The 15,231-nt window shown below is 43.3% G+C and overlaps 1 protein-coding gene across 1 annotated transcript in view; it reads right to left on the bottom strand.

Moving 5' to 3' along the window:
* The window catches only part of HYDIN (HYDIN axonemal central pair apparatus protein), a 140,344-nt gene that overhangs the window by 26,432 nt on the left and 98,681 nt on the right, over positions 1 to 15,231 (bottom strand). Inside the window, exons 43-58 of the mRNA XM_082269560.1 lie at positions 13,916 to 14,084; positions 13,146 to 13,799; positions 11,127 to 11,351; positions 10,692 to 10,912; positions 8,915 to 9,097; positions 7,254 to 7,373; positions 6,904 to 7,063; positions 5,302 to 5,474; positions 4,580 to 4,778; positions 4,335 to 4,434; positions 3,856 to 3,955; positions 3,616 to 3,784; positions 3,204 to 3,445; positions 2,178 to 2,298; positions 940 to 1,144; positions 39 to 274 (exon numbers count right to left, since the gene is read on the bottom strand). Coding sequence (XP_082125686.1) covers positions 39 to 274; positions 940 to 1,144; positions 2,178 to 2,298; positions 3,204 to 3,445; positions 3,616 to 3,784; positions 3,856 to 3,955; positions 4,335 to 4,434; positions 4,580 to 4,778; positions 5,302 to 5,474; positions 6,904 to 7,063; positions 7,254 to 7,373; positions 8,915 to 9,097; positions 10,692 to 10,912; positions 11,127 to 11,351; positions 13,146 to 13,799; positions 13,916 to 14,084 — 3,277 coding nt within the window. The remainder of the gene's footprint in view (positions 1 to 38; positions 275 to 939; positions 1,145 to 2,177; positions 2,299 to 3,203; positions 3,446 to 3,615; positions 3,785 to 3,855; positions 3,956 to 4,334; positions 4,435 to 4,579; positions 4,779 to 5,301; positions 5,475 to 6,903; positions 7,064 to 7,253; positions 7,374 to 8,914; positions 9,098 to 10,691; positions 10,913 to 11,126; positions 11,352 to 13,145; positions 13,800 to 13,915; positions 14,085 to 15,231) is intronic.

Here is a 15,231-nt window from a genome sequence, read left to right as displayed (position 1 = left end):
GAATTCATGTTACCATCACTGCATCAAAACTTCTGTACCTTACTGGACATGGGTTTGGCATTCAGTGTCACATCACAGGCCACTTTCCCGCTATTGATGATCTTAAAGCGGGCACAGGAAGTCTGTCCTACAATGACATTCCAAAACAGAAAGCGATTCTCATCTTTCAGGTAAATTCCACCGGACTGCAATGGCGGCAGACACTGGAGGATCCTGGCATCTCCAATGATCCTGTGCTCCTCAAATATGCTGCCGATGTCATCTGTGACAAATCCTGAAATGAACAAAGAGTGAGGATAATACAGAGTACAACAATGACTAAAGTACACATTTATATAAATAAAATGGTCCTGTCTCTCTTACAATGAGTCGATACTCTGTAAGTTAGCAGCTCTACATACTAATTAAAGTGGAGCCTCTAAGGGTTATTACTCAATGACTATTTACACCAGACCAGAAAATATAGAAGTTCATGAATCAGTGTTACAGAATTTAGAACGGATTGCTCATACAGATGTGTATTCAGAACATGTTGTAGAATGGATTGTTCATACAGGTGTGTATTCAGGATATACTGAAGAATGGATTGTTCATACAGTTGTGCATTTAGAATACAGAATGGATTGTTCATACAGATGTGCATTTAGAATATGGAATGGATTATTCATACAGATGTGTAATAGGAATATACTGTAGAATGGATTGTTCTTACAGCTGTGTATTCAGAATATAGAATGCTTTGTTCATGCAGGTGTGCATTCAACATATGGAATGGATTGTCCATTCTGGTGTTCTAGTCACAATATAAATTGCAATGTAGAGCTGTATGCAGTACATAGTCCATGTGACTTGTGAATGAGAAACAGGTTCACCTAAAGGAAGCGTTATCAATATGATAAATAGGAATAGAGTGCTGAGGGGAGGGGGGATCGGCCTTACCTGGAATACATCCTTCAGTCACCAGTCGGAAGGGGATTCCGTTAGGATGATCCTCTGGGTTCCGATCAGATATATCTATAGCCAGGAATTCCTCACTCTTCCCGAGCTGATCAGCAAGACACTCCACACTGATCACCTGCTGACCCCCTGGAGGAATGTTTCCAAAGCCAGGTGAAATGATGAACATGCCCAAAGCAAAGCGCGCCTGAAAGACAGACATGGGATAAGCATGAGACAAGTTGGATCCCTCTGTAAAGCAGCCAACCCGCTTCTGTTCAGTGTGATCTTGTCCAACCTACTTTTGTACACCATAATCTTGCCCACTCCACTTTTGTCAATCCCACTTCTGTCCACTCATGATCCTATCCACTCCACTCCTGTCCATAATGATCCAGTCCACTCCACTCCTGTCCAGCATGATCCTGTCCAACCCATTCCTGTCCACTCCAGTCCTGTCAACCCCACTTCTGTCCACCATGATCCTGCCCACCCCACTCTTGTCCCCTCCACTCCTTTCCACCCAACTCCTGATCCCTCCAGTCCTGTCCACCCCATTTCTGTCCACCCTGCTCCTATCCACTATGATCCTGTCTACTTCAGTTCTGTCTACCCCACTCTTGTCCATTACACTGGTCTCTACACCTTTCGTGCCAAAATGATGCTTGTCAGGGTTTGTATGAGACATCACTGCTATCCATAGTATCTTCTTCAAGTGAATGTGTTTCCATTGTGTAGCATATATACATATCATGTACACATATTGGACAAATGATTGTCTATTTTTTTTTGCATGCTAGTCTCATGTCGAAAACCAATAGGTTGCTTAAGTTCTGAAAATTCTCGTACAACAGAACTTCGGAAGGGATGTAATATAATGTATTGTAATGTATTCTTTCATTTCCGAGCATGCATGGTCTTTTTTTTTTAAATAAAAACACCATACTAATTACACAAAAATTGTTTGTTCTATTATCAGATGACAAAAATTTTCATGCTCGTCCCTTTTTTATATTTTTTTATATTTTTGCACAAACTAATGTGATCGGCTCTCATAAGCTGTGTACTTATGATCAAATTATTGGACAATAGCTCCAAAAGCAGTATTTTTTGCCTGATTTTCTCATTGTGTGTACCAGGCATAAGAGCACTGGAAGGTCCAAGTGACACTAAGGAGCTGGGAAATGCTCTGTATAATGTGTCACCCACCTTATCTTACGACCACACAGATATCAGCTCACCTGTCCAGAAACATTTGTCTCTCTCAGCTGGGAATCGGAGCGCTTGGTTTTACTTAACGCAAGAGATCTACTGGATCCAGAACCCTCCCGGGATCGAGATCTCTTCATGCTGTGAGCCAGCCTGAAAACAGAGATGTTGAATCATTAGAAGGGACCTCCTCCAAACTTTCAAATGGGTAAAGCTGAACTCCAAAAAACTGCTAAATGCACAGTTGCAATACATACAGTATATGGAAACTCTTACATGCCAAAGGATTTGTATTTCTTTTCAAGCGTACCTGTCAACCAGACACCCCAGCTGGGGAGCACTGCTGGGTACCGCCCTTCCTAAGACCTTTCCGCAGACTACTCTGCAATTGAGGAGCAAAGCCTGGTGCAGGACCCGCCCCCAGCCTGTAACTGGACAATGAAAAAGGAGCAGCAATCTGGTAAGATTGTCACACCAAGCCACATAGGGTGACTGGCTCTAATGCTGCCCCTCCCCCTTCAATCTGACTAATGCTGTGCAGAGTAATACAGGAGGACCATTTAGGTACTTTTTAATGAATCCATTATGGATTAAATGATGCCCCCAAGGTCATTATAAATTATTACTAACTAGGACCAGTGAGGACTTACAAAAGTTAATGAAGCTCATTCTCTATGCGTCAACTCTATGGTGCTTACCCAATAACACTAGAGAAAAGAATTTGCGCACAAAGGTTGAGTTGTTACTGAATTTTTTTCAAAACATGAAAGGTGAAACCTGATTGATTGCTATAGAAAACAATTCCACTTTTATCCTCATTTCTTGTCTGCAGTTTTGATGGCTGGGTCCTGTGCAAGCCACCTATGCACCATCTATGTCTTCTATGAGCCCTGTGCATGACCTCTATAGGATCTGTACATGACCAAAAATTTAGTAAATCCTTATATAGACTAGCTATGTGCTAAATAGATGTGGTTAGGTTATTTTTTAATTGTCCATGGCATCTGTAGGAGCAACAATGATTTCATGTTTTATACACAGGCCATTCCCCGCCTTACCCCTTCTTAGCAGGCTGGATCATCACCTCCCCGATCATTTTGCTGATGCTGTAACGGCACTCCAGTTGTCCGCAGTTCTCCAAGGTAAAAGAATGAAGCTTGCGGACGCCAATCACCATGGCACCAAAGTTGATGTCAGAGGATGGCGTTAGACGGTACTTGGAGAAAGCAGATGTGCCAGACAATCGGATGGGGATACTCGCAATTGTTTCACCACCCTCACTTAGATTTGGTTCAATAACCTGCATTGAAATTGAAGTGAAGGAACAGATGGAGTCAAACATAAATCTACTGAGCAAGTCCAACATAAATCTACTGAGTGAGTTGAACATCAATCTACTGAGTCCAAAATCAATCTACTGAGCGAGTCCAAAAGAAATCTGCTGAGAGAGTCCAACATAAGTTTACTCACCTGACATTTCAAGATGGGTTTATCTGTAATCTGCACTTCCTTCTTGGCCTGGAAGACAATCTGTACCTGGGTCGCCCGGTCATTGGGGCTGAGCGTTCCTTTCTGGGGCAATATGGTGAAAATGGAGTTCAGATCAGGCATTCCGGGAGTGGAGGCTTCCAGGGAGAAACTGTGGACACGAAAGGAGATTACACTCTGACACATCTGCAAGAAGGAGCCACTAAAGTCTGAGACACTCACCTAAAGCCAATCTCATATTTGCCTTTGTTCTTCAGCGACAAGCTATGCTTAGCTTCATCCATCACCTTCACCACCCCAAAATCCAATCCACCATCTGTGCCTGCGAGATGAGGAAATATGTGTCCAATACAATTTACAGGAAATACAGGACTCAAGAGGAAAAGAGTTCCCTGACCAAAAGCGCTTACAATCTAGGAAGCCAAGCTACACTTTACACAATGAGAAAGGTTTAGTGGGAGAGATGGAGGGCAGGCATGAGAGGTGCAGGGAAGTTGGGAGAGGCAAAGAGCAGGTAGGAAAGGCGGATGGCAGGTGGAGAACCGATTGTAGAGGTCATTGGATGATCAGAAGTTTCCCTAGTCACTTACTGATATAACACGGATAAAAAACACAATATGGAAATATTCTGGATTTGCCCAGAGTGTACATGTAATGTCTGGTTTGATAATCTAGAAATGTGAATGTTGAAGTTTGGGTACCTTTTGGGAAGCTGATATCCAGGGACACATCATACGATTCTGCAAACACATGGATGTTTTCCAGCTGGACAATTCCTAGAATGTTCTCCACATCAGAGACCTGCAGGGAGAGGACAGAACATTCTGAGTCAACTGAGAGGTTTTCATCTTCAGGAGATCAAGTAATGAAATAAACTTAAAGAAACACAGAGACCCCTGCACAAAGAATACACAGGAGAGTTCAAGAAATCAGTTGGAATCAATACCTCCAGGCGTATAAACTTCTTGACGTTTGTGGCTTTGGCAGCTTTGAAGTGGAGCTGTAATCCATACTCTGATCGAGGGGCAACAATGCCCTGATCCTGCGACACAGAGAAGTCATCACCCAGATTCTCCAGGCCGGTCACACGCCATGCTGCTGGCAGGAAAGTACTATTTCTCAGGAAGATGGTTTTGGTGTCTTTCCTGTTATATGTGCAAATCAGAGAATGAGAATGTGACATTCAGAATCCATGTACAACACGCATACAGGTAGAAACCTGTACAAAATTACTGCACATCATTGAAGAACAGAATAATGGACGACTGCACATAAATGAAAGACAGAATACAGGATAACTGTACATCATTGGGAGACAGAATACAAGATGACTGTACATCACTGAAAAACAGAATACAAGATGATTGCACATCACTGGAGGACAGAATACAAGATGACTACAGATCATTGGACAAAATACAAAATGACTGCACATCATTGGAGGACAAAATACAATATGACTGCACATCATTGGAGGACAGAATACAAGATAACGGTACATCACTAGACTATGCAGGATGACTGTACATCACCTGAAGACAGAAAACCTGATGCACACCACCAAAAGGTAGAAACAAACAACATCATAACCAGCAAAGGCTGGTCCCTATTTAAACCAAGGTAACTTAGGGCCCCTGACATTGGTAATTTGGCCCTCAGCTGTCTTACCGATGCAGAAGAATTTTTTCAAAGTGAACTTGCTTGCGGTCTAGTTCCAGTTCTGGACGCACGCCGCGACAACACAAGTGGAATATGACAGGCTCAGGGTTGTCCTTAATGCAGCACACGATATTATCCTCAACCAATCCCGGGGCAGTCGGGTATGCCCATATAGAGAGCTCCTAGAAGAACACATTAATAATAGTGGGTTGGAGCAATGTTCATGATGGGGTCTGTCTGAATTTTTGTTGATTGAAAACACCTACAAAGAAAGTCACATTGGGGTTTATTTACTAAAGCTGGAGAATGCAAAATCAGGCTCACTTTTGCAAAGAAACCAATCAGCTTCCAGGTTTTATAGCCAAAGCCTAATTGAACAAGCTGAGGTTAGAAGCTGATTGGTTTCTATGCAGAAGTGAGCCTGAGTTTGTATTCTCTATCTTTAGTAGTACATAAACCCCATTATGTTGCAATTACAGCAATTTGCAGCATGCTGTCTATATGGTATTGAAAAGAAGTACAGTAATGCAGAGCTTACCAACTATATGATTACAACAGCACTGCAAGTAAGGCCATATATATGGTCTCAATAAATAGGCAGTACAGCAGTCTGAAACAGGCCATCTAAATGGTCAGTACAGAGAAGCAGTACAGCAGTCTGGCGCAGGCTGTCTCTATGGTCAGTACGGATAACCAGTCCAGAGCAGGCTGTCTATACAGTCAGTACAGATATGCAGTACAGCAGTCCAGAGAGGGTCGGCTATATAGTCAGTATGAATGAGTAGTTCAGCAGTCCAGAGCAAGCTGCCTATATGGTCAGTATAGAAAAGCAGTACAGAAGTCCAGAGCAAGGCATCTATATGGTCAGTATAGAAAAGCAGTACAGCATTCTGGAGTGGGCCGTCTTTATGGTCAGTACAGATAACCAATCCAGAGCAGGCTGTCTGTATGGTCAGTACAGATAAGTAGCACAGCAGTCTGGAGTATGCCATCTATATGATCAACATAGATAAGCAGTACAGCAATCCAGAGCAAGCCATCTATATGGTCCATAGGGAGTAGGCCACCTATATGATCAGAATGGATAGGCGGTACAGCAGTCCAGAGCAGGCCATCTTTATGGTCAGTATAGATAAGAAGTACAGCAGTCTGGAGTAGGCTGCCTATATGATCAGTACGAATAAGTAAAGCGATTTTTACCAAAAATGTAATAATAGTGATTGTAGACATCCATTCTACTAAGGACACTAAACAAAACTGAGCATCTGTGGGATGGTAGGAGTTAGAGCCTTAATGGGGCTGGCCTTCAATTTTCTATGTGACTAGTTTGTTACTTTTAACTTGTGTTGCCCGCTGAGAGAAATTTCAGTTTCACTCATTACACAGAGGTCAGATGGGATAATGCATTTCAAAGATAACAAATGGGAAGAATAAACAGTAATAAAGAGATCCACACATGAATTCAACAATCTACACTCTGAATTCCAGAGGAAATAAATAATAATGGAAAAATGGTAACCAGTACACCTACACTACATATACTTACAGGGATGAGTGTATTATATATAGGTTAGGGTACATAAGAGCTGGATATCATAGAAAATATAAAACCTGCTTCTCATCCGGTCTCAGCATCATGCTTGGTGGATCCAGTATGAAGGTAGCAGCTTTGACATCATGTTGGAAGCAGAAAGTCACCTCGGACTCCATAGGTGATGCATTATAGATGGTGAGTTTCTCCATGTTCTCTGGGTACTGTCCTGCTTTATACCTGCAGAGGGTGGTAGAGATCACAGGCTGTGTTGTGGTCAATGCACTCATTCCTACAAGAAGCCTCCTATAATTTATACAGTTTGACATGCATAATCCCGCTACAGAGCCCCGGTGTTTCCATAGGACCCTACCCTGGGCTTATTACCATTTACCTGCCCAATCAAGATGCAGCAATCTGATGTACTCACTTCTCCCGGCTCTTCCCACACAACAGAGGCCCAAAATCAAATGTGCCGCTGCTCAGGATGAACTTCTTCTGCACAATTTCATCACTTTTGGCATCCTTCTTCCGGTGGGGGAAAACTATTCTGAAAATCATAGCAGTAACCATTTACCTGGTTATTTAATAGGCAACAGCATCACACGAGAAATGTCTCTCACATAAATCAGAAAGAAGAAGAGTACAGTTAATTATTACAGCCATGTTCCTGAAATGTAAGGAGTTAGTTCCCCTTTACCAATAAACTTCTTATGCAGGTAAGGGATGCCTGTAGATAAAAACAAACTGTGCAGTTTTGACTAAAGTTGGATAATACCCTTGCTATAGTTGTAGGCCATTTCCGTACCTCCCAAAACCTGACAAAAAAACTCCCAGGGATGGCATCATCCTGTCCAGTCTTGTTGCTAGGATGTTGCTAAGACACTCTCAGCCGTTATTGCTCACCCACACCAACACAGGAGTGAGCTTTCAAACCCCTGCACATGTGTGGCCCACTATCTCCTCCACTGCAGCATCGCTGAACTCAGATCTACAGTGATGGGGAGAGAGACGCATGAAAAAGGGGCTTAGCAACATCCTAGCACCAATCCAGGTTGGGATGATGCCATCTGCCAGGTTTCAGGATGAACGTAATTGGCCTTCACCTATAGCAAGGGCATTATTTAAAGTGTTAATGAATTTGCATTTTTTAAATTAAAATAACAAACATAGTTACCTGCTCTGGGCAATGGTTTTGTACAGAGTGGCCCTGAACCTCTATGGTCCCCTACCGGCACTCTTAGCTCCTCTTCTCTGTGGGCTCCCATAGAAAGCTGCTGCCTATGGGGCCCATCGGCGGGTTAGCTTCCGAGCTCCACGGACTATATCCATAGACACAGAAAGCGCAGCTCAGGCCCCATCCCACACTACCTCGCCACAGGATTTGACTGACAGCAGCAGGAGCCAATGGCTCACGCTGCTGCCCAAGTCCCTATGAGAAGAGGAAGAGGGGAGAGAAGGCTGCTGCCGGGAGAGTGCTGGATTGTTGACAGGCTCAAGTAAGTGTTTGGAGGGGGGGGAATTAGTTAGTGGGGTGTTTTTTTACGGAATGCATAAGGCTCTGTTTACATCTAGGCATTGCTATTTTTACAGGCGTTTTTTTCTGGCGTTTTTAGAGAATTTTTGCAGCATATTTGTATAGGCATTTTGAGTGACCAATGAAAAGTAGTAAAACGCCTGTAATCTGCTAAAAAAAGAAGCTTGTGTATTTTTTTGAGCAACAGGCGTTTTGCTTAAAGCGACAGAATGCTCAGATGTGAACAGGGGGTTTTGAAATGAATGGGATTTGTCTAGTTGGGCGTTTTTAGAGCTGAGGCTTAGAGCAGAAAATCGCCCAAAAACACCCAAGCCTTTATAACTAGTTTACCTTTGGTCAAAGCTGCACAGTTTGTTTTGATGTACAAGTGCCCCTTACCTGCATATGCAGTTTTTTGGTAAGGGTGAACTAACCCTTTAACCCTTCCATGGATGTAAGAATCTTTACAAGGAATTATCTATTATTCTAAAAAGAATATTACAGTGTTCATTACGATGATGTGAAGGTTAATATGTCCCAATGTGAATGACATCCTCCCATTTATTGACACTTACTTGGGATCCTGGCTGATTGTAGGAAAGGAACAGATGCCACGGCAGTACAGCTGATACCTGCGCCGGGTCCCAACAAGCTCAAAGTTGAGGGTTTGGTCAAAGTTCCCAATATTGTTGGACTGAAAATAAATGCGTAGAAGGACTTGTCCTCCAGCCGGGACCACCCATCGGAACAACCCTAGTCTGGAGACAGAAGAAGATGCGACTGTTATTTACACTCTGCTGCTGGGGACTGAAACAAGCAGCTGCCAATCACTGATGATTTACAACACATTAATCAGTACAGAGATAAGTATTATAACACATTGACATTTGATCAATACATCACAATCTGCTGCACATAGAGGTCAACCAAGACTGGGAAGTCACCCATATGCTACTTAGAACATTATATTGGTATTATCACAGCTTTTTCTGTATATCTATTTATTTGCTAATCTATGGTGTGTAACACCCTCCTAGGTAGGTGCTAGTGAGAGAATATAGTTGTTGGCTCTGTCTGCCTATCAGAGGAGCAGCAGGCAAATCTATATTGCTCTTTGCCTAACAGAGAGCAGGATCTGTTAGTGAGGTCTGCTCATTGTGCTCAGTATGCGATTCATTATGTCTAGAGAGTGTTTTACACTGGTCCAATAGGGAGGCATGTTGGACATTGGGAGGAAACCTGACCAATGGATGCATAGGCTTTGATACAGTCCTGGTGATTGGCAGAGACAGGCTGTCTCGGTGCATTCTGAGATACTGTATAAAAGCCAGGAGCACATGTGCTGCAGGGTCTTTGGCTGGAGAGCAGAGTCTGGAAGGGAGGGTGGCGGCTGCCTCCTTCTCTGTAGCAGTGGCATGTGGCCTCAGGAGGGCGTCCTGAGGGCCAGAGGAATGGAGCTGAACCCAGAGGTCCAGGAGGATCATGTCAAGGGGCCTGACCTGAGGGGGGCCACCCCAGGAGTAGGATAGTCAGTGGACGGGTGTCAGCAACCAAGAAAGAGGATACTAAGGAGAGTGTCCTAAAGATAAAAACTTAGTTCATCAAGTCATCTGAAAAAGAGACTTAAAGCTAAATTCACCGCAGTGGCAAGGTGGATCAAAAGCCTGGCTGTACCAAGAAATAGAAGTCCTCAAATCTTGTGCATAGGTAATTCAGAGTATCCCACGATTCCCTTCTCCCATCCCTAATTTATCAATAAAACACAAAAACAACTACATACCCCTGGACTGTTTATTGAATGAGCCAAGAAGGAAAGTGAGAGACTGTTAATGTCAAGGTTGCTAATGGTAACCCAGGGGGACCCGTAAGTGTGAAATCCAGCAGTCCTCAAGGGGACATTGCTAATTGCTAAAGGTGTATGACACATCTGCTGTATTCTTACAAAAATATAACATATTTGTAGATGTGTGATAGAGCTGGACCAGAAGGAATGAGAATTTATTTTATTGTAAATGCAAATGGAGGGTGTTCTCCATAGGGGAGGTAAACCAGTTCTAATAGTATGTTGCTGTAGATCTGGTTCAGGTCTTAAGCTGGGCCTCGCCCATCAGAACATCAAACTATAAATATGTGCTTAGAAATTCGTATAAAATTCTTATTGAACGTCAGATACAGCCAACGTGTTTCAGAGGGTGGGACTTCCTCTTTTTCAGGCCTCACATATTAATTTATAAGTTGATCAAGGCAGAGTTTGTAGAATAGCCTGAGTTGGGGCTTTATTGGAGCTGACTGACAGTTTTAAAGAATCAAGAATGACAAAAAGGCAATCAAACCAACAGAACATCATCTTACTTTTGGATTTTTTCTTGCTGGGTCTCTCCTGCAAGGCTGCTAAGCTCCTGGTCAGAAACGGGTGTCCTGGCACCAGGCGGTGGTGGTGGAGAACGGCTGTCCTGGTTCTGCTGGTTCTTGCGGAGAGAAGAGGAGCGCCGCTTGTCTTTCTGGCTCTCTCGGCCTGTGTCTCCACCTTTCTCTTTCCTGCTGCGACTCTTTGTAGGTGTCACCTGCTCATCCTGCAATCACATAAGATAAAGATCTACTGATACAGCTATACTACATATATACACCTAACACCTCTACAATAACTCACAGGCACTCTCTATTTCATCTGTTTAGTCTGCTCCTCATATACAGCAAAATATTTCCATAAGACATCTCTTCTCCTGGAATGTGGGATCCTACACTGTTCTGCCACCCAAAGACAGAGGGGTAAAACTTTCTTCTCACCTTTAATGCTGAGATGGTCAACCCCGGATCCGGCTCAAGCTCTGCATCCTTCTTCTCTTCAACAATTACATTGGGGTCATCTGGGGAGGCTGCTATAAAGGTGAAGGGGCTAAGGGTCTCCTGGTCAACAGGCGGTCCTCTCCTGTCTGGGTATGGGATCACTGAGAAGATGTATGGAGGTGGGACTGGAGGACCAGAGGGACCTAGGCCAAAGCCTTCAAGGAGCTGTCAGGAGAAAGAAGATAAAAATATAAAGACAGATTCAAGTACAGATTGTCCTATGTGTCATCATTAGTTTAGTGACCACTACCTAGTGCCAGGAGGGTATAGAAACAAGTAATTTTATACAACGTATGATATACTGTTTTGAATAGGAGGTTGGCTTACTTTTTTATTACTTTCATTCACTTGCTGGTTTTAAAAGAATACATAAAAATAACAAAGAAATTATAATGAAAATTAAGCCCTAATTACATTCCCCACATCACATCTCATAATGGAGAGGCCATCACCACAGCAGATTGGGGAAGAACAAATAATATACTGAGGTTTTAATATACCAAGCCAGGAGTCTTCATCTAACAATGTCCACAGCAGCAGGTGGGCCTTGGCTGGTAAAGGGAGGAGTGCCAGCACCTGATCGTCAGTGATGTCTGGCAATTTTTCAAAACATCATGGAGGTGGGTAGGCTGCGGGTTCAGTGGGGCAAGCTTTGTAATTCAAAGCCTAGTCAGCTGTCCATTACAACCTATGGTAGCGGCGCTGTATTTGTAGAAAGTAGAGGCCCAATGGATGATCCTTTGGCCTTCTGGAGTACCAATCCTATGGCGTTCTTCGGAGTGCCACTAAAAATTACACCACCTTCCTTCCCACCCTGGCTCCCATGCCATATGTTTGCCTATCCTCAAAGAGGGTGGATTTTTAAAGTCAAATTCAAAGAAGAAACAGATGGAAGCATTGTTTTGCATTCATTTGTAAATTTATGGAGGGACACAAAACTTCCAGCCTCAACATAACTAGTCCTAAAAATGCTCCCTCCCCCCTCCTAACACGTGTCGACTAACCTGTGTAAAAAAGATGTATACTGTATACTTACTTACTCAACCAGCTCTATTCTGACCATGTGATACATTGTATTAGCCAGCATCGTCTGTAGAGGAGAGAGCACTCCACAACAGCTGGAAATACCTGGGAGCAGTGACATCACCCATAGGCTCCCATGTCCCAGCCATTATCAGCGCTCCTTCTTCTTCCATGCAGCCGCCGCTGGCTGACACAGGGGAGCCGGATCATGTGACCAGACCAGAACAGGCAAAAAATAGGTAAATATAGACATCTTTTTTACACAGGTTAGTCAGAATAGGAGGGGGAGGAGACATTTAAAGAATAGTTAGGTTTAGGCTGGAATTTGATCTTAAAGTAGAACTATAGGCAACATTTTTTATTTTGGAAAGAATAAGGGAGGGTTATAGCCCCTGTCAGTTTTACTGCCATCTGTATCCCATTGGAGAGAGTTACCATCACTTCCTGTCCCATAGCCAAAACAGGAAGTGAGAGGAAATCCCTGCACATTATCCTCCAATGGAATCCCTTGGGCCCTCAGGTGAGTAGAAATGGTGTCCCTATTGAAAGATTTCCCCTCGATTACTTTTCAGGGGACAACCCAAAATTTGGAATTTTCTTTAACTTTCACTTTACATGATAATAATAAACAGGGCAAATAGAGAGGATGAATCTCCCTAAAAGGGACAGAGACAGAAAAAAAACCTAATAGGTGTTCTCCACTTTATCCAAAACCAAAAAAAAAAGTTTTGCCCTTAGTTATATTTTAAATCCTGGTTGTGCTAAAATTAGTATAAAAAAGGAAATCTGGGGCTGATTATTTTTTAAGATATTAACAAAAGATTACAAAGATAAATAATAGGTACTGGGTAGTCAGAACATAGACTGTTGGTTCCTGACTGATTGTTTCAGGTTACCGCTCTTTTAATGATGCGTCTTACAGATGAGCGTTCTCACCTCCTCCACTGATGGTAACTTCCCACTCTGTATGATCTGCCGTTCCATCGGTTCCTGGTTTCTGGTAACTTGCAGGTCATAGCGAGGGATTCCCACCTCTGTCCTCAAAACCTTCAGATCGTCCTCTTGAATCTCCTGGCCTTCCTGCTCTGGTCCTTGGCGCATTCCTACCTCGTCCTCCATACTCTTCATCTTCTCCATCTCCATCTTCTTTTCCTTCTCCTGCCGTTCTTTCTCAACCTTTTCTCTTTCCAGTTTTTCATGCCTTTCCCGCTCACGATCCTTGCGGTACTTCTTACCAGAGGGGGCGTGTCGCTCAGGAGGTGGCTCTTCGCCCTCCCGATGGCTGTCTTCTGCAGCAGGAGGTGGCAGAAGGATGCCTTGCACTCTGTCCCAGAAAGTGAGGATGTGCGAGATCTCCTTCTGGGAGGACTCATAGTTGCTGAATCTCTGAATCAGCTGTTTCTCGCTGTCACTGAGGGAATCGTTCTCAGGGTCCTCAGACATTGTGACATGCTGGGATGTGTCTTTATTCCTCTTCCTCTTTGTGTCCTCTGCATCATTGAGTGCAGAATCTGATCTTTGATTTAAGACTTTTTTCTCTACTCCATAGTCCGGATGATGTTCTGGCTTCACTGTCAGTGTGTTTGTAGCCTGGCAAACAGGAGATATATGGATTATATACACAATACATATGCAGACTGGTCTAGTACTGTATTTTCTTTACTACATGAAAGCCACATGTGTCAAAAAGTCTGAGGGATCTGCACCTGTTTGTTCCCCACTTGACTCTTCTTTCCATCTTTCTCCTCTTTTCCAGAATTTCGGCTCTTTCCTCTCCTCAACTTTTTCTTTAGTTCCTCTTCTTCTTTCTGCTTTAACATTTCCTCCTGCAGCTTTCGCTCCTGTTCCTCTCGGGCCAGACGGTCCTCCAGCTCCCTGCACCCCGAAGAAAGAAAGAAAGGTCAGAGGGAGAAAAAGAAGAGGATATACAAAGAGAGAGTGAAAATAAATAGAGAAGAATAAAATAATGGGGAAAAAAGAGTGAGTTGGGGAGAAAGGGAGAAAGAAGAAGCGACAGACAGAAGGAGGAGAACAACGGCATAAGTGAGAGGAGGGAAAGAGACGGCGTGGGGAAAAAGTATTCATACCCCTTGAAAATTACACATTTTGTCATGTTACAACCAAAAACGTAAATGTATTTGGGATTTCATGTGATAAGATAGACCAACACAAAGTGGCATAGAATTGTGAAGTGGATGGAAAATGATAAATGGTTTTCAAATTTTTTAAAAATAAACCCCCCCCCCCCTGAGTCAATACTTTGTAGAACCACCTTTCGCTGCGATTACAGCTGAAAGTCTTTTTGGGGATGTCTCTACCAGCTTTGGACATCTAGAGAGTAAAGTTTTTGCCCATTCTTCTATGCAAAATACCTTAAGCTCTGTCGGATTGGAAGGAGAGCGTCTGTGAACAGCAATTTTTAGGTCTTGCCACAGATTCTCAAATGGATTAATGTCTGGACTTTGACTGGGCCATTCTAACACATGAATATGCTTTGCTCTAAACCATTCCATTGTAGTTCTGGCTGTATGTTTAGAGTTGTTGTCCGGCTGGAAGGTGAACCTCTGCCACAGTCTCAAATCTTTTGCAGACTCTAGCAGGTTTTCTTCTAAGATTGCCCTGTATTTGGCTCCATCTATCTTCCCATAAACTCTGACCAGCTTCCCTGTCCCTGCTAAAGAAAAGCATCCCAACAACATGATGCTGCCAACACCATGTTTCACGGTTGGGATGGTGTGTTCAGGGTGATGTGCAGTGTTAGTTTTCCGCCACACATAGTGTTTTGCTTTTGGGCCAAAAAGTTTAATTTGGTCTCATCTGACCAGAGAACCTTTTTCCACTTGTTTTCTGTGTCCCCCACATGGTTTCTCGCAAACTGCAAATGGGACTTCTTATGGCTTTCTTTCAACAATGACTTTCTTCTTGCCACTGTTCCATAAAGGCCAGATTTGTGGAGTGCATGACTAATAGTTGTCCTGTGGACAGATTCTCCCACCTGAGATGTGGATCTCTGCACCTCCTC

The sequence above is a fragment of the Pelophylax lessonae genome, assembly GCF_965119305.1.
Source record: "Pelophylax lessonae genome assembly, chromosome: 10".
Taxonomy (NCBI): domain Eukaryota; kingdom Metazoa; phylum Chordata; class Amphibia; order Anura; family Ranidae; genus Pelophylax; species Pelophylax lessonae.
The sequence above is the reverse complement of the archived record's forward strand: the minus strand, read 5'-3'. Positions and strand labels throughout refer to the sequence as shown.